At 36.6% G+C, this 21,640-nt stretch overlaps 1 protein-coding gene and 1 long non-coding RNA gene across 3 annotated transcripts; both read left to right on the forward strand.

Moving 5' to 3' along the window:
* Positions 1-770: 770 nt before the first annotated feature.
* Positions 771-7,834, forward strand: LOC107778890 (uncharacterized). 2 transcript variants are annotated; one of them, XM_016599216.2, is made up of 3 exons: positions 771-917; positions 3,380-4,242; positions 7,437-7,834. In XM_016599216.2, exons 2-3 carry the CDS (start codon positions 3,383-3,385, stop codon positions 7,606-7,608), a joined length of 1,032 nt encoding a protein of 343 aa, XP_016454702.1. In that variant the 5' UTR covers positions 771-917; positions 3,380-3,382; the 3' UTR covers positions 7,609-7,834. The 2 variants fall into 2 exon arrangements, with proteins under 2 accessions (XP_016454702.1, XP_016454703.1); XM_016599217.2 differs by having other exon boundaries at positions 821-959.
* Positions 7,835-18,458: 10,624 nt separating this feature from the next.
* Positions 18,459-19,873, forward strand: LOC107778893 (uncharacterized). The gene is made up of 3 exons (XR_001646496.2): positions 18,459-18,708; positions 18,919-19,071; positions 19,162-19,873. It is a non-coding gene; the product is annotated as an uncharacterized LOC107778893 (long non-coding RNA).
* The last annotated feature ends 1,767 nt before the right edge of the window (positions 19,874-21,640 follow it).

A 21,640-nucleotide genomic window follows, 5' to 3' on the forward strand; every position in this document is an offset into this window, starting at 1 on the left:
ATCTTTGATGGTTGTTTTATTTTCAGAATACTGAAATGCAACACATCCAAATACTTATAGGGTCATGGATATTGTGAAGAGTGAAGTTTAATATTGAAATGTAAAATTTGACAGTGTATCATATGAAATATTACTTTCACCAACAGATCTTTTTTTTTTTTTTTGATAAATAAAGTGCGTGTTTAAATTTAGTTTTAACTTTTCAATTCTAACATCAACTATTATATGAAAATCCAATTAAAAAAGATAATTCAATGAATACAATATAAATAAAACTATCATAAACCAGTGTTTTAAGATAAAAAAGTATTTTTTAGACATATTGAAATTTTTTTTGACTCTCGAAATTATTTAATTCAAAAATTGGATTTTTGGTGAGAATAATAGTTTATTTGTCCAAGCTTCTTTTTCGCTTAAAAGTTTAGATGTTTGGCCAAGCTTTTAGAAAGAAAAAAAATACTTTTAGAAGCAGAAGTAATTTTTAAGAAGTAAAAAAAGTAACTTCTCCTCAAAATACTTTATTCAATAGACAAAAATACAGTAAAAAATACTTTTTAAAATTTGATTAAATATTAATTACTACTTAAAAGTATTTTTTAAATGAAATAACAAAATACAAATTGCTTTTCACTAAAAGTACATTTTGAAAAATATTTTTTAAAATAAGTTTATTTTATGCAAAGGCTCAAAAGGAAGTGATACCCAATCTGTAATTTAAGAAGGTTTAGGGGAAACAAATACAATTCCCATAAAGTTAAACTGAAAAAGACAGACAATCAAGAACTTGAAGCTGTCTTTACCAAATTCCTTCAATACCCATCCTCCACACAACGCGTGTTCGAGCAGTATCATCATCATCATCACCTGCCAAAAATCTAAAGCTCTCAATTGTTTTTTTTTCCCATTAAATTTACAAGGTGCCTCTTTTTCTATGCCTTTGAAAATTTTCCTAACAAAATGTATGTTTTCTTTTTTGCTCAGATTGTACCTGCTAATTTTTTTCATCCTTGCTAATTTTTTGATTTTGTGTTTATTTTGGTTCCTTAAATGATAAATTATTGGGTATTAGTAGGATTTATTTTTATGGTAATTGTGTTTGCTTTATTGGGTAAAATTCTGATTTTTATTTTCTTGGTGGCTTTAGATATTTTTAGGGAGGGACAAATTATAAAGATTCTGTCTTGGGGTTATATTGGATTTGTTAAAGAAGCCAAATTGAAAGTTGGGTTGGACTAAAAATGCTGTCTTTAGCATTTTTTTGAACTCACTGCCAAAAGTAACAATTTGTACTTTATAAGTGAATTCTTTTGATTTATCTGTAAAAAGGAGGACAATGTTTAGTTTCTTATCTTGGGTTTGCAGTTGATGGAATTGGCAGTCTGCCTCTTACTAGGAGTTTATCTTGAACTTCAATATATTTATTTATTGTTTTTGGTAGTGTCTGAGTGGTTGGACGCACCTCGACTATTCCACACATATACTGCGTAATAAAGCTTAGATAGATGGGATGGAAGAAATTATCTTATTTTCTTATTCTTGGTTCGTTATTAGTACATGTTGTGTCATTCTCTTCCGTTACCCTGTTACCTTGTTGTTGCAATTGTTTGTGGCTTTATTTTCATTGTTCTCTGAGTCCGGGGTCTACCGAAAACAATCTCTCTACCTCCATAAGGTAGAGGTACGGTATGCGTATATATTACCCTCTCCAGACCCCACTTGTAAGATTACATTGGGTTTGTTGTTGTTGTTTTTCTTTATTTGAACTTATATATACAAATGTATCTTATAGATTCAAAATATGAATTCTGTAAATTTGATGTGAATTAAACGGTGATAGAAGTTGAGCATAAGGGGCACTATCTTCTTAGTGTAGTTTCTGATAGAAGTATTTTGTTTTTGCTAGGGGAGTATGTAAATCTTCATTCTTATCTTACAAAAAACATTATTCATTGTCTGTTTTAGAATGCGTTTTGTATTTTTTGTGGCAAAATTGTAAATGCACGGCACTGCCAAAGAATTTGTTCATGTATTTATGATGCATTATCCATGTATGGGGTGGTGTTAACAAGAGGCGGGAGGTTTGGAGGCACACCCTAGAGTCTAAGAGTTTCAAGTTGAGCAGGACCCAGACGGAATACATGTAGTGCAAGTTCAGCAACGGTATCCAGGAAGGGGATATGGAGGTGAGGCTTGGTACGCAAGTCGTCCCCAAGAGAGGTAGTTTTAAGTATCTGGGATCTATAATACAAGGTAATGGGGAGATTGATGAAGATGTCACGCCTCGTATCGAAGCGGGATGGATGAAGTGGAGGCTCGCTTCCGGTGTCTTGTGTGATAAGAATGTGCCGCTGAGACTTAAAGGTAAGTTCTACAAGGTTGTAGTTAGACCGACTTTGTTGTATGGAGCAGAGTGTTGGCCGGTCAAGAACTCTCATACCCAGAAGCTAAAAGTACTCTGAGATGAGGATGTTGAGGTGGATGTGTGGGCATACCGGTTGGATAAGATTAAGAATGAAGTTATTCGGGAAAGGGTGGGAGTGGCCCCTGTGGAGGATAAGATGCGGGAGGCGAGGTTTATATGGTCGGGCATGTTAAGAGGAGAAGTATAGAAACCCCAGTTAGAAGGTGCGAGCGGTTAGCATCGATGGGCAGCATGAGGGGTAGAGGTAGGCCTAAGAAGTCTTGGGGAGAGGTTATTAGGCGGGACATGGCGCAGCTGGAGCTGACTGAGGATATGGCCCTAGATAGGAGGGTGTAGAAGTTAAAGATTAGGGTAGAAGGTTCGTAGGTAGTCGAGCATTTCTCTTTGTCTTACTCAGTTCGCTAGCATTAGTGTTAATATGATATCTTTTATTCATAGATGACTATTACTACCTAGAGTTTGACTGCATTCTTGGATTAGATCTTATTTCATTTTGCTGTTATTTCTACTTGTTGCAATTACCTGTTCTTTTTCAGTCGTTCTCTAGCCGAGGGTCTATCGGAAATAACCTTTTTGCCCTTCCAGGGGTAGGGGTAAGGTTGCGTACATCTTACCCTCCCCAGACCCCACTTGTGGGAAACTACAGGGTTTGTTGTTGTTGTTATCTGTGTATCAAGAACTGTGTCGTAGTGATTAAACTTGGGGGTTGTTTGGTTAGAAGGAACAAGAAAGAACGGCCTCGAGTGGATGAGAAAGATAGTATTTTGTTAGTCACAGTTTACTGTCTTATTCATTATTTGCATTTGATTCATTTTCTTTTTGACTTAGCCAAAAAACACCTTAGACTTTTGAGATGATCTTAGTGAGATTTCGTTCTCCATGTGTGCTGTACGTGTTGCTACTTCCTAGTGTTGTTAGATCTTAACGATCTAAGTTCCTAATTTGAATTTATAACAGGTGATGTCGGCTGAGGAAGATATTGATCTTTCAGATTTAAAGTACCAACTGAGCCAAACACAAGTTAGTTGGAAGCAAGAGATGGAGAAAAACCAGTCTCAAGTGGATGCTTTGCAAGCAAAACTATTAGATGTAAAAGCTTGTATTCAGGGTTCAGAAGAAGATACAAAAAAGGAGTTAGATGTACTTTGGCGTAGAGTCAGAACTGCTGCAACATTAATGACGTATTTGAAAGCTAAAGCTAGAGTCATGGCTGTTCCAGATTTGGCCCATATGTCCTGCGGTATAAAAGAACTAGATGGAGTAGGAATTATTGATAAAAATGGTGTACCGTTGTCTAGTTGGTCAAGGGACTTAGATCTCTCGTCGTTTAGTGATGCTGATGATGAGACATGGATTAAACTTGCGAGTAAACAAGATTCCTTTGATGAACAAGATGGATCTTATACGAGCGAATTACTCACCAGTGTACAAATGGTTACAGATGTTATGGAAAATCTTGTCAAGAGGGCTATAATGGCTGAATCTGAAACTGCTTTAGAGAAGGAGAAGGTAACAATAGGTCATGAAGAGATTCAAAGAAAGGCGCTTCAGATTGAAAACATGTCAGGTAAGTTAGAAGAGATGGAAAGGTTTGCTTTGGGTACAAATTGTATCTTGAATGAGATGCGCCAGAGAGTTGAAGATTTGGTCGAAGAAACTTCTAGACAGAGGCAGCGAGCTACAGAAAATGAGCAGGAGCTTTCTCGTGTTAAAAGAGATTTTGAGTCTCTGAAATCCTATGTCAGTAGTCTCGTTAGTGTCAGAGAAACTCTTCTGTCATCAGAAAAGCAATTCCAGACAATTGAAAGGCTTTTTGAACAGTCAGTATAACTCTTTCACTCGAACATAATTTCCGTTATCATAAAATGATGGTACATCTGTTTAATTATGTTCTTTGAGTGCTTCTGGTCAGTATGCGAGTGATATCAGAAGTTACTGTTAGTGTACTAACATAAAAAACAAGTTGCTTACCAATTCACTTAGACATTGAATTTATGTCAACGGATCAAGAACCCTTAAGCATCTTTTCCAGCCATGTTTCTCCCACAGCACCAGAGTGTCCTTTGGTGGAATTGGTTATAATAAATTAATAATTCTTTAGGTCTTTGAATGTTGGTCATATGATTCATACCATGTATCAGGGCACTAGGTTGTTTGTTCTCGGCTTTACTGATATGTACAGAAACAATAAAATCTGAAAGATAAAATGAAATATACTATTTGTACTAAGAATGAAGAATCATCCTTTTTTTTTTCTAGTGCAAAGTTGAATTTAAGCTAGCACTATGGCATGTCCTAGACACAGAACATAGAACGAGGCGGTTTGACTGCAGGTTTGCAAAAGCTTTTCTCTGATCCAACTAGTGATGGTAGTGATAATCACCTTCTACCAATATTACAAATTAAGATGCTGGACTAACAGTTTATAATAAAAACTGAACTGGTCACTAAGACAAAAAATTGGAACTTGCATTGTGAAACAATTCAAATTACTGAATTTTAGTTCATATTAAGTTTATGTTATATATTTTAGACCTCTACAAAAATTCAGATTATCCTTCTAAGTGATTTTTAACTGAAATTTGGAACTAAGTTGATCTATTAATAGTAAAGTGTAGTGGCTCCAGGGCTATGGTCTAGTAGTATGAGCACAACGCGTGGTTTGTGGACTAGGCGCAAGTCACAGGTTCAAATTTTGCCGCAAACAAAGGCCTGGTATTCAAGTGGGGAAGGATAGAGGGGTGGGCTCATTATCCCCCGAGTTTCGAACCTTACGCCATTAGTTCTTAGGGATTTCCCGGTTATCCAAAAAGATTAACTACAAAGTGTAGTATATCTTGTCTTTTCCGCTTACTCTTCGGTGTATTTGAAATTATAGTTTTATTCATGTATAATTTAATAATTATTCGCTTTTTGTAGATTTAAGTGGTAATGATCATATAATTACTGTATTACTTTTATCTTAACTTAATGCAGTAAGTGATTTGCTTGTATAGAGTCTCTATCGCCTTCCGTTCCTTTCCCAGTTCTTTTTCTCTCTCTCTATCGAACTTTATCCTTCATATACACTGTGTGCGGGTAAACTATACAATCGTCACGTCATTCCATCTCCACTTGGTCTCTCTAATTTGTCTTCACCCATCCTGACTCTTAAAGTTTCCAAATGATGTTAATGCTGGTTTATGTTAGATAATGTTCTTTCCTAGAGGACCTAAAGTTCTTGAAAAGTTCCTTTTTGCTTCTCACAATGGGATTTATTTTCCCTGCCGCAGGGGGGGGGGGATTACTTATTCTCTGCTGTGGTGTTTTATCCATTTTTTATCTGGATATACTTTTCTGACTGGGCTAAAATTCATGTTGGCCCTGCAATTTACGGGGGATGTGTTGTCGAATTATCTAGCCTGGTGTAAACTCGAATGTTGAAGTTCTATAGGCTTGTAACCGACTAATATATTCTGCCTGTGTGCCATTCCTGTTTTACGTTCCTCTATGTTGAAGTTACCAAGCAGTATAGAATAAAAGAGTGTGTCATGAAAATTAGGAAGAGCAGTACAAAGGGAAAGAATGTGGCATGAAAATCAGGATTTCTATAAGCTATTTGACAAAATTCCGCTGCTTTGTGTTGATGTGCGAACAAAGTCCTATGTTGGAGGTTGAAAAGAAAAATAAGCTACATATGAGGCGTAAAATATTCTTAATGGTGTGAGGCCTTTTGGGAAAATTGTATGGGTTTAGCCTAAAGCAGACAAGATCACAACTGTTACGAGTGTTTTTAGGTTAGCTTAGCCTTACATCTGATATCAGTGTCGACAACTTAGTGATACAAGTATAGAAATGTCGAAGTGATGTTGTGGAACGGCCGGCCTATGGCCTTTGCTTGTCTACATCCAAATTACTGCATTTGCCCATCGTTGGAGACGCACACACAAGAAGCTTGTGGATTTTGGTGTCCATAAGTACTTAGATAATGTGGGTTGCATTCTCCAGATAATCCCATATATCTCGGTGATGTGCCATGAGGTACTTAGTTCGAGTGGGAGATTGCTGGGTGTGCCAATGGTCCCACGAATGTTGATAAGAAAATAAGCTACAAAAGGGTGTGGGAATACTCTTTAATGGTGTGAGGCCTATTGGAGGTCGATTCGAGAGGAAAGTCTGTTTTGGAAGGTTGAAGTTATTACCCAATGGAGGTAAGTCTCTTGTCTATCCTTGTAAGAGGGAATTTTCCTTATAAGCGATTTGCTTGTTGTTTGCCACATGATTAGGTACTTCATATATGTGAGGTGATGATCGTATATACGTGGTTAGGTTTTGAACATAGCCGGTTAGAGTTAGGCATATATCATGTTTTTTTGAGACTATATAAATTATTGTCCATATATCTCGGTGAAGTGCCATGAGGCACTTAGTTGGAGTAGGAGATTGCTGGGTGCGCCAACGGTCCCACGAAAGTTGATAAGAAAATAAGCTACGAAAAAGGTGTAGGAATACTCTTTAATGGTGTGAGGCCTTTCGGAAAATAATTGTATGGACGTGATCCAAAGCGGACAATATAACACCATGATAAGAGTTTCTGTGGGCTTGCTTAGCCCAACACTGTGTTCTGAAACACCATTGGGAAGATCCTGAGCAGAGCATGTCTTTGTTTCTTGCTGTTTTTGGGCGAACTTCGTGCCCCTTACTTTCTGCTGCAATTGGACTACCTGCTCTTACAACTGGCTTCGTTCGTTTTGGTTGATTTCCGCCTTCTTAATGGTCATAATAGTATAGTACTAATTAATTATATCTCACGCTAATTTGACGCATGAGAATAGAAGTCTAAGCACATCTAGTGGCTAATACTTGGTTTTTCTTCTCCGGAGCATTAAGAGTAGTGGTCTCCGCAAGAATTATAATTGTAATAGTTTGTCTTATATATCCCTGTTTGCACGAAAAGTATATCGTTGTAATTAACAAATGCTAAGGTCCCATATCCGGGAATTTTTATGAGTTCAGTTTGTTTTATGTGAACCAGGTTAACTGCGAAAACAACCCAATTGGAGAGCGAGAAGATGCAGAAAGAGGTCGAGGTCCAAAAACTTATGGAAGAGAATGTGAGGTTGACAGCTCTTCTTGACAAGAAAGAGGCACAACTCTTGGCCATGAATGAACAATGCAAGGTTATGGCACTGAATGCTTATAAGTAATATTCTGCTTGCAACCTTTGTTCCTTTGTGGTCTTTGTAAAAGGTTGTCACAAGGGTTGAATTCCATAAAATCTTGTATTCTATGCATGCATCTTTGAGAGAATTTCTGCAACCATAGTTGTGTTGTATTTGCTCATTAGGTGAAGTAATTCAACTAACTAGATGCAATTTGCTCTTGAATTTAATGGAAAACTATGCTGCGCCATGTTAGGCGCGTTCTCTTTTACCTCTTGCCCTTTTTTTTTGAAATATGCTTTTAGTTAAGGGAAACAGTTTACTGCTTTATGTACACTCAAGAATGTGACCTATCTGTTAATAAAGTGGGTAAAAACTATGGGAAGCAGGATTCAAATTCTAGCAAAAACAGAAAATATGATAGGTGATTTTTCGTATGTGCCTGGTACTTAATGGGTAGAGTTACCGTATGCCTATTTTGGTGAGAGGCAATGGGTACCTTCCATATATGAGTTGAAGTGTGTTTCCATATATGAGTTGAAGTGTGTGCAAGTAAGCTGATTGGACACCACTATTATATAAGGAAAAAAAGAGAGGATGATACCAAATTGTGTAAGCAAGTCAAAAATTGATGAGACGACTGCCAAAACCGACCAATGTGGTTGGTAATTGACAAAAGCCAACCGAAAACCAATTGATTTGTGGCGGTCGGTAGAGCCAATCGACCGACTTATTTTGATGGCAAAGGGACGAAATGAAATATGGTGGGGAAGTTAAGATGTATTTTTCTTCAATACCTAATCATAAGAAAATGTTAAATCGTAACTGATAAAGATAACATTAATTTGAATTATCTTATATTATTTAGAAAATTATTTTTTTTAGTGCCTACTATTGACTTCTATATAAGAATCCTGTTCCATAACAGCAGGCCATTGCCCATTAGCTACCTTGCAAGTAATCCATATTCCAAATATAAATGAACTCGTAAAGGCTCAGCCACACATTGCCTTCCAAATGAAAATAAAGCATATTTTTTGTTGTGACACATTCTAAAGGAGACGGCTGTAGTTCGTTAAAAAGAGAGACTTATAGTTGATTTGAACGGTGTGTCTTAACGATCAGTAAAGTTAGTGAATAACACGGAAGATTAAAGTCCAAATTCAAATAAAGACATCAAACGTTAGGTGATATCTATACATATAAAAAGTAACGTGTGCCATGTAAAATAATCAAGTTGCGCACTAGTTAGCCCGACATACGGCTAGCTATCACCAGTGGCGTACGCAGAATTTTTAATAAAGCGGTATCAATATTTAAAAAAATGAACGAATAAATAAATTACTATAATAACAAGCGGTGTCATTTTTTATATTTATACCCATTATTTTATTTTGTATACTATATGTACATGCATATTTAATTAGAATTTCGACGAAACAGTATGATGTAACACCGTTTGCCGTAAGCTGTATTCGCCCTTGGCTATCACAGTCTCCTTACCGTGATTGCTCTTTATCTTTTCTTTCGTATGGTTTTCGTGTCTGCCACAACCTCTTTAATTAAGGTTATCTACTCAATTTTCACGTTGTAGGCTTGTAGCAATAGTTGCATTATTAAGGGATCAGTCAAGGCAGATATTAATTAAAACCTGGAGTTTGATTAGAGCGCGTAGATAATTTCATAAATGTTTGTTGAATAAATTAAGAACATGTAATGTTTTCTTGTGAAGGGGAGCCTTGGCGTAGTTAGTAAAATTGTGGTCATGTGACTAGGAGGTCACGGACTCGAGTTGTGGAAACAACTTTTTGCAAAAATACAAAGTAAGAGTACGTACAATAGATCCTTGTGATGCGTCTTCTTGTACATGTTGACAAGCTCATCTCCTTTAGTATCTCCACATCACTGTCAAAATTAATCTGCCCTAACCAAATAGTAGAGTTCCTTTCATCCCTTTTCTCTATGTTGTGGATAAGGTAAAAAGGTATTTTCTGGACAAGGTCAAAATGTATATTCTGCCACGTATAGGAGAAATTAAAAAATAGCCAGATTTACAAGTGGTCATTCAAAAATAGTCCAGTTTCAAAAGTAATCGAAATTTAGCCACTTTTCATATAAAGATAAATCTGAACGAAAACATTGTTCAAAATCCGGAAAAATACTCCAGCATAATATACTAGAGTTCCAGTATAATATACCGGTCCAACATAATATATTGGAGTTTGGAGCACCGGTGCTCCAGTCTCCAGTATATTATACTGGAGCCAGCAAAGTATACCGGTCCAGCATAATATGCTGAAGTTCATACATAGATGCATCGAACTCCAGTATATTATGTTGGACTGGTCTCTGTTGCAGCAAAATAGTGGTTATTTTTCATTGACTTGGTAAACGCGGACTATTTTGAATGACCAGTCTGAAAACTTGCTATATCGTGCTATTTTTACTAGTTATATAAGTTTGATCTCACCCGGCCTTTGCCAAATATGGTAGGTTGCCTGCAGTTCACCAATTTGGAGTGCAGTCCTTTTCCGAACATGTATAAATGCAAGATACATCGTGCACTGCGCTGCCCTTTGTTAAAAAAATGAAAGATAAAGTTTCTTCACAAAAAGTCTGACTTGAATTGCCGTAATGTACTTACATTTATGATTTTTATGTCATGTTTTAGTTTGTGACTTGTTTATATAGACATATAGTTCACATTGTTATTATGTCGAATACAAAGTAATAGGCCATCTTTCTCAATTCTAATTTGGTCTGTTCAATTATATAAAGTGGAAAAAATGAATATACATTTCTATGAAATCTGCATCTATGTGGCAAAACATTAATTAATAAATGTAATTGGTACCCACATTTATTGAGTATATTGACTTAAAATTTCGAATACAATTTTATTCACGTGCTTATTCAAAATTTAATTGGTGATCCCTATAAGAAAATGCCATTTTTGTGTTCCTTAATTAATACTGGTCCTAAGCTCCTTCTGTTATCCATTCTCATTCATAGAACATGAAAGTACCCACCTGCATCGATCACTTCTATTGACTTTTGTTACTTAATTTTATTTTGAAAGCCTCAGTTTCCTGTATTTATGTTCTTTTCAGGGCCCCAAAATTACTGTTTCTATATATAATATTTAATTTATATAATTATATTTCTTATCATTGATACATTTCTTCTTTTATTTTTATATCAATGTTTAATAACTTAATTTCTTTCTATCACTGATTAGTACAACCTAAATAATTTTCAACCAATTTTATTTTACTTTGTTGTTGAGTCCTTTTTCTCTATTCATTAATTAGTCACCTAACTTTATTTAATAATAATCCAATTTATTATTTATTTTTTCTCACATAAATTAGACGTTCTCTCATTTCGGTTGTGACGCACTCAAACACGCAAGTGTCGCAACAAACAAAGTTTGCAATGTTTAATTTATTACTTTTTTGTATTTTGTAAAACCAAATTGTCTTTTTTTTTTTCCATTCCTCATACTCACCTGCCTATTTTGTCAAACACTTATCGTCATTATATATATATATATATACACACACACATACACTACTAGAAATTCGGCAAAAACCGACCAAAGTCAAAAAACCGGCCAAAAACTGACCAAAGTTGGTCGGTTTGTTGGCCAGTTTTTTAAAATATTTTTTTTACGAAACCGACTAACTTTAGTTAGTTTTCTTTGGCGCAAAAATGCGCGAAGCTATTTTTGAGTTCCGCAAAATTTATTTTTCAAGAAACTGACCAACTTTGGTCGGTTTTTCAATTAAAATATATAAAAATTAATATTAAAAAAAATCGATCAATGGTCGGTTAATTCGGCCGGTCATTTTAAAAAATCGACCAACTTTGGTCAGTAATTTTATTTTTAATAAAACCGATCAATTTTGGTCGGTAATTTTCGTGCGAAAATACAATTAAAGAGTATAAATCAAATAAAAGGCAGACTTAAAATAAAATGCACCAATGGTCTAGTGGTAGAATAGTATCCTGTCACAGTACAGACCCCTGTTCGATTCCCAGATGGTGAATCTTTTAATTACATAATTAAAATATCGACCAACTTTGGTTTTTTTTTTGCAATATTTTTTTTTGAATTTAATTGACCGACCAAAGTTGACCGGTAATTTCCGACCAACTTTGGTTGGTATGCCTTTCCGATCTCTAAAATACCGTCCACACGTAAATGGCCGCATTTTGGACGGCTATTGGTCATTACCGATCAAAGTTGGTCGGTTTTTACCGGATTTCTAGTAGGTGTTATATATATATATATATATATATATATATATATATATATATATATATATATATTTTAGAGTTTAAGTAATATGCATAATCCGTACACCCATTGGATTTGTCCAAATTGTGTAATATATTCATAGATACCTAAAATTGACCATGAGCACTCGCTATGATCATGTTTGACCATTTAGGATTTACATTAAAATCATTAAAAATTTTGGATCCGCCACTGCTCACTTGGGATGCGGCTCTTCTCCGAACCCTACGTAAATGCAAGGTACTGTTATGTCGAGGAAGAGACAAACCCAAAAATAAAGAAGGTAAAGAACACCAAATTTTAACGTGAAAACCCCTTCAAATCGAAGGTAAAAATCACGAGATCACAAAGATCCAAAAAACTCCACTATAACAATAAGAGGGTTACAAAAATTCTCCAAATTGACTACACAGCAAGTGCCAAATATGGAGCAACAATAGCAACAAATAATCAATTGAAGAAAGAGGAAAATCCACAAAAATAAAGCTGTTGTTCGAGGCTCAAGATCGGATTCTATGGGAAGCGAAATCCGATCTTCACCATTCAAATCAAAGATCAAGATGTTACAAACACTCAGTCAAAACTTTAGCCTGATCCAACAGTTAACGAATCGGAAAACATGATTTGAAGTTGGCTGATCGGAAAAAATCTACAGCGAAACAAATACTTTTCTTCTCTCTTCTCTCTTGATGAAAGCTCTCTTAAAAACTAGTCTTATGTGCTTAAGTCTTTCAAAGACTTGTATCAATGAGCATAGAATAATTCTTCAAGGTTGTCCTATTTATAGATCATGAGTGGTGCTTTCTCTTAAAGCCAAAACCCACTCAAAATAGGAATAAACACCGAATCCACTTCCGAATAGGAATAGAAACCAAAAGGGAATAGGATTAGGCCATTGGGCCTTTGGCTGGACAACATGAGTATGTGCCCAACAAACTCCCCCTCCATCCAATGGGCCAAATGTGTCTTTAGAGGAACTATTGACAGCCTTCATGCCTGCCAATTTTCTGCAAAACACATGCTTATCTGCAAGTTTAACTATGAAGTCTTCAGGCTGTCCATATAAATCTCACTCATTTAAATCACCACGAAGAAAAGCAGTCTTGACATCCATCTGCTCAACTTCTAAATCTAGACTTGCGGCTAAGCCTAGAACCATACGAATAGAAGACATCTTCACAACAGGGGAGAAAATTTCATCAAAGTTAACTCCCTTCTTCTGGCCAAAACCTTTAACAACTAACCAACCTTGTATCTTGGCGCAGAGGTATGGTTATCTTGCTTTATTCCGAATATCCATTTGTTAGATAAAGCTCTCTTACCTTTCGGCAATTTCACTAATTCATATGTGCCATTCTCATGGAGTGGCTTCATCTCAGCTTCCATGGCTTCGATCCACTGATCTTTATGAGTATCTTGCATGGGTTCATCATAATTCTTAGGTTCTCCCATATCTGTCAAAAGTACATACTCATCAGGAGGATAGCGCATGGATTTTTGCTTCTCCTTTTTAGATCTTCTAAGAGAGGTTTCAGGAGCATTCGAAGTAGTTACTTGAGCAGGAATTGGTTGCTGATCAACCACAACTTCATCAACTGAAGCATCCATAATATCTATACCATGATGATCATTTTGTTCTTGATCACTGTCTCCATCATTGTCTTGGGTTCATTCATGTGCAATAGGTGCCTTAGCAATAGAAACTGGATCACTATCAACTAAGCTCTCATTATGAGAATCTATCTTCTCAGCTTTGTCAATACATTCAATAGTCTAGTTTTCAAAGAATATTGCATAACGACTTCTAATAAGTTTATTGTCAACTGGATCATAAAAACGATACCCAAACTTATCTTGACCATAACCAATAAAGATGCACTGCTTAGTTTTGACATCCAGTTTCGATCTCTCATCTTTAGGAACATGCACAGAAGCTTTACACCCAAAAACTCTCAGGTGATCATAAGAAACATCTTTGGTAAACCAAATTCTGTCTGGGACATCACCATCCAAAGCAACAACAAGATGATATAGACAACAATGTTAAGTGCTTCCGTCCAAATGTATTTGGAAGTTTAGCTTCTGAAAGTAAGCATCTAACTCTCTCAACTAGAGTTCTATTCATCCTCTCTGCCAAATCATTCAATTGAGGCATCTTGGACAGAGTTTCTGATGGCGAATTCCTTGTTCCTTGCAATAGTTATCAAAATGACCACAATATTCAGCACCATTATCGGTGCGAATATATTTTAATTTCTTCCCCTTCTGTCTCTCAGCTAAGGTCTGAAATTCCTTAAACACGCCAAGTGCTTGATCTTTAGATTTCAAAGGATACACCCAGAGCTTACGAGAATGATCACGAATGAAGGTCACAAAGTAAAGTGCACCACCTTTGACTTTACTTTAAAAGGACCACACAAATCAGAGTGTACTAGCTCCAATAAATCAGGCTTTCTTGAGGGAGGATGGCTATGAAAAGAAACTTTTTTCTATTTTCCAGCTAAACAATGGATACACCTTTTCAGCTTTGCTTGTTTCACTCCAGAAATCAAACTTTTCTTAGCCAAACACGTAATCCCCCTCTCGCTCATATGACTCAATCTTCTGTGCCAAAATTCTGATAAAGTGTCACTTTCTACAAGATTTATGGAGTCATTATGAATATATCCCTATGTCACATATAAATGACCATACTTGACTCCTCGAGCCACTGCTAACGAGCCCTTGGTGAGCTTCCATTGGCCATTTAAATAGGGCATTATGGTAACCTTCATCGTCTAATCTTCCTGTGGAGATTAAATTGAAAGGAAAGTCTGGAGAATGATTAACATCTTGAAGAACTAACATTGAACCATTATTAGTTTTCAAACAAACTGTGCCAACACCAAACACCTTAACTTTACTAGCATTGCCTATCTTTAACACTCTAGAATCAACATGAGTATAAGATGAGAAAAAGTCTTTTCTTGGTGTGACATGTGAGGTAGCTCCAGAATCTACTATCCAGGTCGTCTCATGGGATACCAAATTGATGACGTTTTCATCATAAGCAAAAAGAAGGTTATATCGAACAATAGCAGCAACATTGTTCTCGTTATTTTCAGCTTTCTTTCCTTCTCTAATGTCTTGATTCAACTTGCGGCAAAACCTTTTGATGTGTTCTATCTTGGCACAGTGGTTGCATGTAATATTATAGTATTTGGAACTTGGCTTACTTCTACTTTTACCTCTATTCCTTGAGCCTCTTGTTATATCTCTCCCCCGGTCTTGTGTAACCAAGATATCTGCTTGTGAGGATAAACCCTGAGATTTTCTCCTTACTTCCCCGTTCAACACACCACTCCTGGCATATTCAATGGTCACCTTACCTTCAGGAGTTGAATTTGTCAAAGAAACACGAAGAGTTTTCCAAGAGTCTGGTAGAGTATTAAAAAGCTAAAGTCCTTGTATCTTATCATTAAAATTAACTCTCACTCTAGACAGGTGATCAAGGACGCCCTGAAAATCATTTATGTGACCAAAGATAGGGCTGCCTTCCTTGTATTTAAAGGTCATCAATTACTTTAGCAGGAACAACTTGTTGTTCCCATATTTTGAAGCATAAAGAGTCTCTGGCTTTTCCCACAATGATCTCGCATGTGTCTCGTTCACAATATGGTTGCGAACATTATCTTCAACCCATTGTCGTATATATCCACATACTTGTTGGTGCTCGAAATCCTAATCTTCATCAGATACATTCTCGGGTTTATGAGCTGCAAAAACGGGTAGATGCATCTTCTTCACGAATAACAAATCTTTCATCTTGCTTCTCCAAACATTATTTTGTCAAGTTTATTTTGTCAGAAAATCCAGGCCACAAGGGAGAATTATTAGGTGTTTGTCCAGATTTTCTCACCATAATTGATTTTCCTATCTCACGAAGAAAAGGACAACATATTTACCATAATTAGATTTTCATTTTTCTAGAAGGAAAATATTATTCTTCCATATTTGTCTAGTCCCTTTTCTTGTAGGAAAAGGTTTGGAGTTCTATAAGTTGAAGATCCGTCCTTCTCATTAAGTAAAATCCACAATGTAGCCATAGGGGGCTTGAGAATCGTATTTAGGGGGAGAACTTTATGGGACAAGTGTTAGTGTGTCACTTGTGTTTGCCTCTTCATGAGGTTATTCTCTCGATATTTTGTACTCCCTTTTATATAGTGGATTACTCACCTCTGCTGTGGACGTAGATCAACTGACCGAACCATATTATATGTTTGCATCTCTTTTGGTATATTTCTCTTTTGTTATCGGATTTATCGTCGTTCAAGTGTTGCTTTACTAACTTCCGCATGACACCTGGTTTTTTCGGTCCTAACAAGTGGTATCAGAGCGATGTTCAAGACAGGTTCATCTTGGAGGGTTCAGTTCTAGCCGTAACATATTTGACAATAATAGTAATTTTTATCTGAGAAATTTGGCCGGTGTGCTACGCACATTGAGACAAACTTTGTGGTGGAGATTTGGAGATGCGACCCTATTGAAGGCTATGCGAAGAAGGTGGATCAAGTTTATTTCGTCAGAAAATTCAGGCCAAGGGGGAGAATTGTTAGGTGTTTGTCCAAATTTCTTACCATAATTGGTTTTCCTATCTCATGAAGGAAAGGACAACATATTTACCATAATAAAGTTTTTCTTTTCCTAGAAGGAAAATATAATTCTTCCATATTTGGATAGTCCCTTTTCTTGTAGGAAAAGGTTTGGAGTTCTATAAATTGAAGATCCGTCCTTCTCATTCAGTAGTATCCATAATTTATCCATATGGGGTTTGAGAGTCGTGTTTAGGGGGAGAACGTTACGGGACAAGTGTTAGTGTGTTACTTGTGTTTACCTCTTTGTGAGGTTGTTCTCTCTATATTTTGTACTCTCTTTTATTATAGTGGATTGCTCATCTCCGCCATGGACGCATGTCAATTGACCGAACCACATTAAATATTTGTGTCTCTTTTGGTATATTTCTCTTTTGTAGCATGATTTATCGTCGTTCAAGGTTTGCATTATTAGCTTCCGCATGGCACCTGATTTTTCGATCCTAACAGGTACTTCGTGCACCGGGTCGTCCTTTGCCCAAAAAATCAAAGATAAAGTTTCTTTGCATGATTTTAATGTCATGTTTTAGTTTGTGACTTGTTTATATAGTTCACATTATTATCATGTTGAAAAACAAAGTAATGGGACATCTTTCTCATTTCTATTTTGGCCTGTTCAATTATTTCATCTCATTAGCTGTTGCTCTGGTTGTTTCTGGTCTATAGTCTAAAAGTCCCAGCAATGTTTGAGAGATTTATGGCATGTGAATTAGAGAATATAACTGTAACAATTAAAATTTCGTTCCTGAAAATAATAATCAAGACAAGAAATATAGCGACAAAAAAAGTATTTGTATTTCAATAATTTACGCGGGTTATAATCTTTGAACAATCTTAAGTTTAAAAGATGTAATCCTCTGATTCTTCTCCTCACGACCGTCAATTCAAGAGCTTCACTTGTTGTTGAATTGATGGACCACTTGTTGTTGGGATTTGACCACGAATGCGGAGCTAGGCTTTGATCACAAACGTGGAGGATGGAAAACTTGCGGCTCACCCCTTGGAGACGACGACTTCTTGCTGTTCGGAAGACTTGCGAATCACCACTGTGGAGGAGAACTTCAATATATATCCTTTTTCTTCTCCCTTTAGCTTTATGGAGACCCCTTATTTATAGTTGGAGGGGAGGGAACTTGTGATAAACACATATCTTTTTCCTCCAATTTGATTGGCCAACTTGAGTCATCAAACCTATCATTAAAGCTATGTGATAAGCTTGCACATAATTGGTTGAACCATGTCATTTGAATATTTGGCGACATTTGATTGGTCCTTACATTTGACTTGGCATGCTACATCACTTATGCGCGTGGCATGATTTTAGTGGCCCTTGATTTGACTTGGCGTGCCATGTCATTTGACACGTGGCATGGATTTTGGGCTTATCATTTGAAGTCCAACAAGATGAACTAGCCCAATTAACTTAGGCTCTTAATTAAATCCATATACGCATATTGGATTAAATAATAAATTCAATTATTCTAGCCAGTAATCTTTGTTTGGGCTGACATGTCTTTGAATTTATCACGTGGTCCAAATAATTTAATGAACTTAAACTCAAATAAAATTCAATCGTCTACAGATGCCCCCTACTTCAAGTTGCATCGGTTTGTAGACTTGTCAAACTTTAACGGCGAGGCTTGAAGTACTAATATTGACAAACTTGTCTGAACCTCAAACTTGACTCCTTGTAAGCCCTTTCCTATTTTGGAAATACAACCTTGTGAATTTACAACATATAGCATTTGGATCGAATTGATTTGGCTTTTCGAATTCGCCTTGCGATATTCCTGCTCAATAACTTCAGACTTGAGTCCATCAATACTATATGAAGTCGTTCTCTACTTGAAATTGAAAAAAATGGAAAGTCGCGCCCTTTTATTTTTTTTAAAAACTTTCAATTGGTATTCCACTTGCTCGGTTTTCCTGTCCAGATATTTTAGGACTCATGCCAACAAAAACTCCCTTTTCTTTTAGGAACAAGAGAGAGTAGTATTTTTTTTCAATTTGTCTTCTTTTAGGACCCAACTTTTCTTGTCCAGAAATTTTAGGATATAAACTCCTCAATCCTGAAATTTGAGTTCTTCTCAAAGAGTGACAGCTCAATGAAACCATGTTGGGAACGAATCAAACACTACCTTCGGTGGTCGATATAAGGACTCATTCCGATGCATTATATTCACACCAACTCTTTCGAGTATTTCCTTCCTTTATGTAAGTCCTCATACACTTGTTTTGGTCTGGTTTGCCTCTTATCATGGTGCTTAATAGAACAAACGTCTTCTATCGTTCCAACTTCTATTGCGGCGTTATGGACTTAGCCTTGCTTTCTTTTCATTTTCCGGTTGATCATATAATTTATTATGCTCAGATGAAGCAAAGCTTGCAGCTAATGTTGTTCTTCCCTTATTGTCTTTGTGACAGAACTTTCCTGGCAGCTTGGAGAACTTGCAGGAGAAAATTCATAACTTGTTGTAGGAGCACCTGAATCTTAACGGTTTGTGGAGCTGGAACGCAGACTCGTAGCACCTTGACATATCCGAAAATCCTGATCACATAGCTCGTAGATTTGTTTAGGTAACCTCTTCGAAATCAGGTTCTTAATTCGAATTCGCTGATGGTTTTAGATTCGCGCATCGTCACGAGAAACTTAATAACTTTTTGAAGGAATACCGAAATCACAAACGGTTTATGGCGCTGGAAAGTAGACTCGTGGAGCTTCGACATGCTTAAAAATCACGACCAGAAAGCTAATATATTTATCCAGGTAATATTCTGAAATTCAGAGTTGCGATCTTGCTATATTGCGTCTCCAGATTTGCGCGCTCACTAGATAGCTTGTATCTTGACGTAGGCCCAAAATCAAGCACTACTTGATCATTTGAATTCTAAACTTCAGAGACTACTTTTACACCGAATACTCGCACTTCAATTCATTGTGTGCTGGTTTCTATGATTTTTTTTAAAGTTAGCTGCAGGATCTGATTTTTCTGTTTCAATTTTGGACATGCTTCATGAATTTTAATCTTTTTTCTCAATTCCTTTCATGCAACGTATACAACCTTGACTTCTGGCAATCAAGATGCAATTTTGTGACCATAATAAGCCACACCCTCATCTTGAAATCACGAGCGACGAGCAAAATCAGTCCGATAAAGTTCTCACCTTGAAAGTTCATCCTCCAGTGATCAGTTCCTTCCCTCGTGTTAGAAAGCTGCCTGCCACATCTCTTCATCTTACAGAATGGTGGACAAGGGAGGCCAAAGATGTTATGGGCGAATATTTGGGCGAGGTCACTAGTGTAAGCACGTGATTTTTGCCCTATATGAGAAATACTCCCAGAAAATGCAAAATAAAATGATTTTCCTTGGTGTGCAATTTTGAGTATTTTTGTGATATTTTTGGATAATTATTTGTATTTGTCTGTGTTTGCTTATTTGTTAAATTAATAAAAAATATAAAAATATGTCGCATTTTGCATGTAGGATTTCATTCTACAATTGTTAGTAATTAAATTAGTTTTACAAAAAAATTAAAAATTACAAAAATAGGCATCTTTTGCATTTTTAGCATTTAATGTCCAAATGAACAATTTTATGCTTAATTATTACTTAATTGTGCGTTAATTGTTATTGGGAGTTAATTTGCGCTTTTATAACTTAATTTAGTTCTTAATAATAATTTAAGTATTTTTATAATTTAGTTTTAGAAAATAAAAGAAGAAAAGATAACAAAAATACAAATAAAAATCGGATTGGGCCACTTCTTCAATTTTCAACCCCAGGCCCAAACAATTGTCCACGACCCAGTCCACTTCACACGGGTCGACCCGGTCCGCCCCATTAACCCAATACCCAACCCCTTTCTTCATTTTTTGGTCTAAACACAAAAACAAAACAAAAATAACAAAAAACCAAAAACCCTAAAGACTAACTCATCCGCCTCCTCTCTTCATCCTCTCAAAACTCCAAGCTCACAACCATGGCTGCCCAAACCATGCTCCCTTCTTCTGCGTCCACCACCCAGCACCTTCCCACCGCGAACACCACCACCATGGACGCAGCCCGGACTCTCTCACGTCCAAACACCTTCGACCAAACAATCCCCGTCAACCACCAGCTTCCCCCTCGTCGTCACTGTCCAGTCGACGACCAAACAACCACCAAACGCCACTGCCCAGACGAACCCTCGCCTCCCCCAATGCTCGAACCATTGGACCCCCCTGTCGAGTAGCAGCTGTTGATGCTGATGCTGCTGCTGCGTCACGTTCTTCTCCGGCAAAAACCCAGAAAACGAACAAGAACCCGTCGCCTCCAGCTGCCTCCCCGTCATCGTCACGACCCAGTTCTGTCGCGTCTCCGCTGTTTCCATTGGCCAAGCTCATCGTCCAGTTCGAAGCCCCGTCCCCAGCTGTCGCGTCTCCGCTGTCCGTCGACCTCTCATATGGGTTTGTACTGAAACCTCGTCGTCCACGGATGCTTTTACTGCTTCACTTCTGCCCCGCCAACTGCCGGTTTAGCTTCGGCGTGGTTTTCAGTTGTCAACCGCCGATATTGCTTCGTATGTTCATGTTCGTTCGTCGTCTGCTCGTGTTCGCCATCGTTGGTTTGAGCTTTGGTCGAGGCTCGTCAAGTTCGTTGTTTGTTTGGTCGTTGTTCGTCGTTTCGATCCGGTTAGTAGTTTTTTTTGAGTTTTATTTTGTCCGTATTTTGTTTTGATATTTTCGAATCTAAAATCAGCAAATGTTTGTTTTGTTTATCGTTTGAATTAATTTTTAGTTCATGTTCATGTGTTGTTTGTTAAATTAATTTTTCAGATTTCAAATGAAAGATTAATTGTTTTTCATGTTTATTCCATGTTTGTATTGTTGTTTAAGTGAATGTTTGCTAGTTTAATGTTTGTTAGATTCAAATTGAAATTTAATTTATTATTTCTTCAATTTGTTTCATGTTGTTATGTATTTTCCAGAAATTATTTATGTTGTTTGAGTCATGTGAACCCGTCATGTTTGTTGCTAAAAATAGATTTAATTCATGTTCATCTTTGTTTGAAGTTCATGATTAAATCCAGTGATTTAATGTGAGTTTATGTTGTCTTTGATTTGTTTAATTTAGTATTTTGTTGTTTGTATTGTTGTGTTTTGCTC

The sequence above is a fragment of the Nicotiana tabacum genome, chromosome 21 (assembly GCF_000715075.1).
Source record: "Nicotiana tabacum cultivar K326 chromosome 21, ASM71507v2, whole genome shotgun sequence".
NCBI lineage: Eukaryota > Viridiplantae > Streptophyta > Magnoliopsida > Solanales > Solanaceae > Nicotiana > Nicotiana tabacum.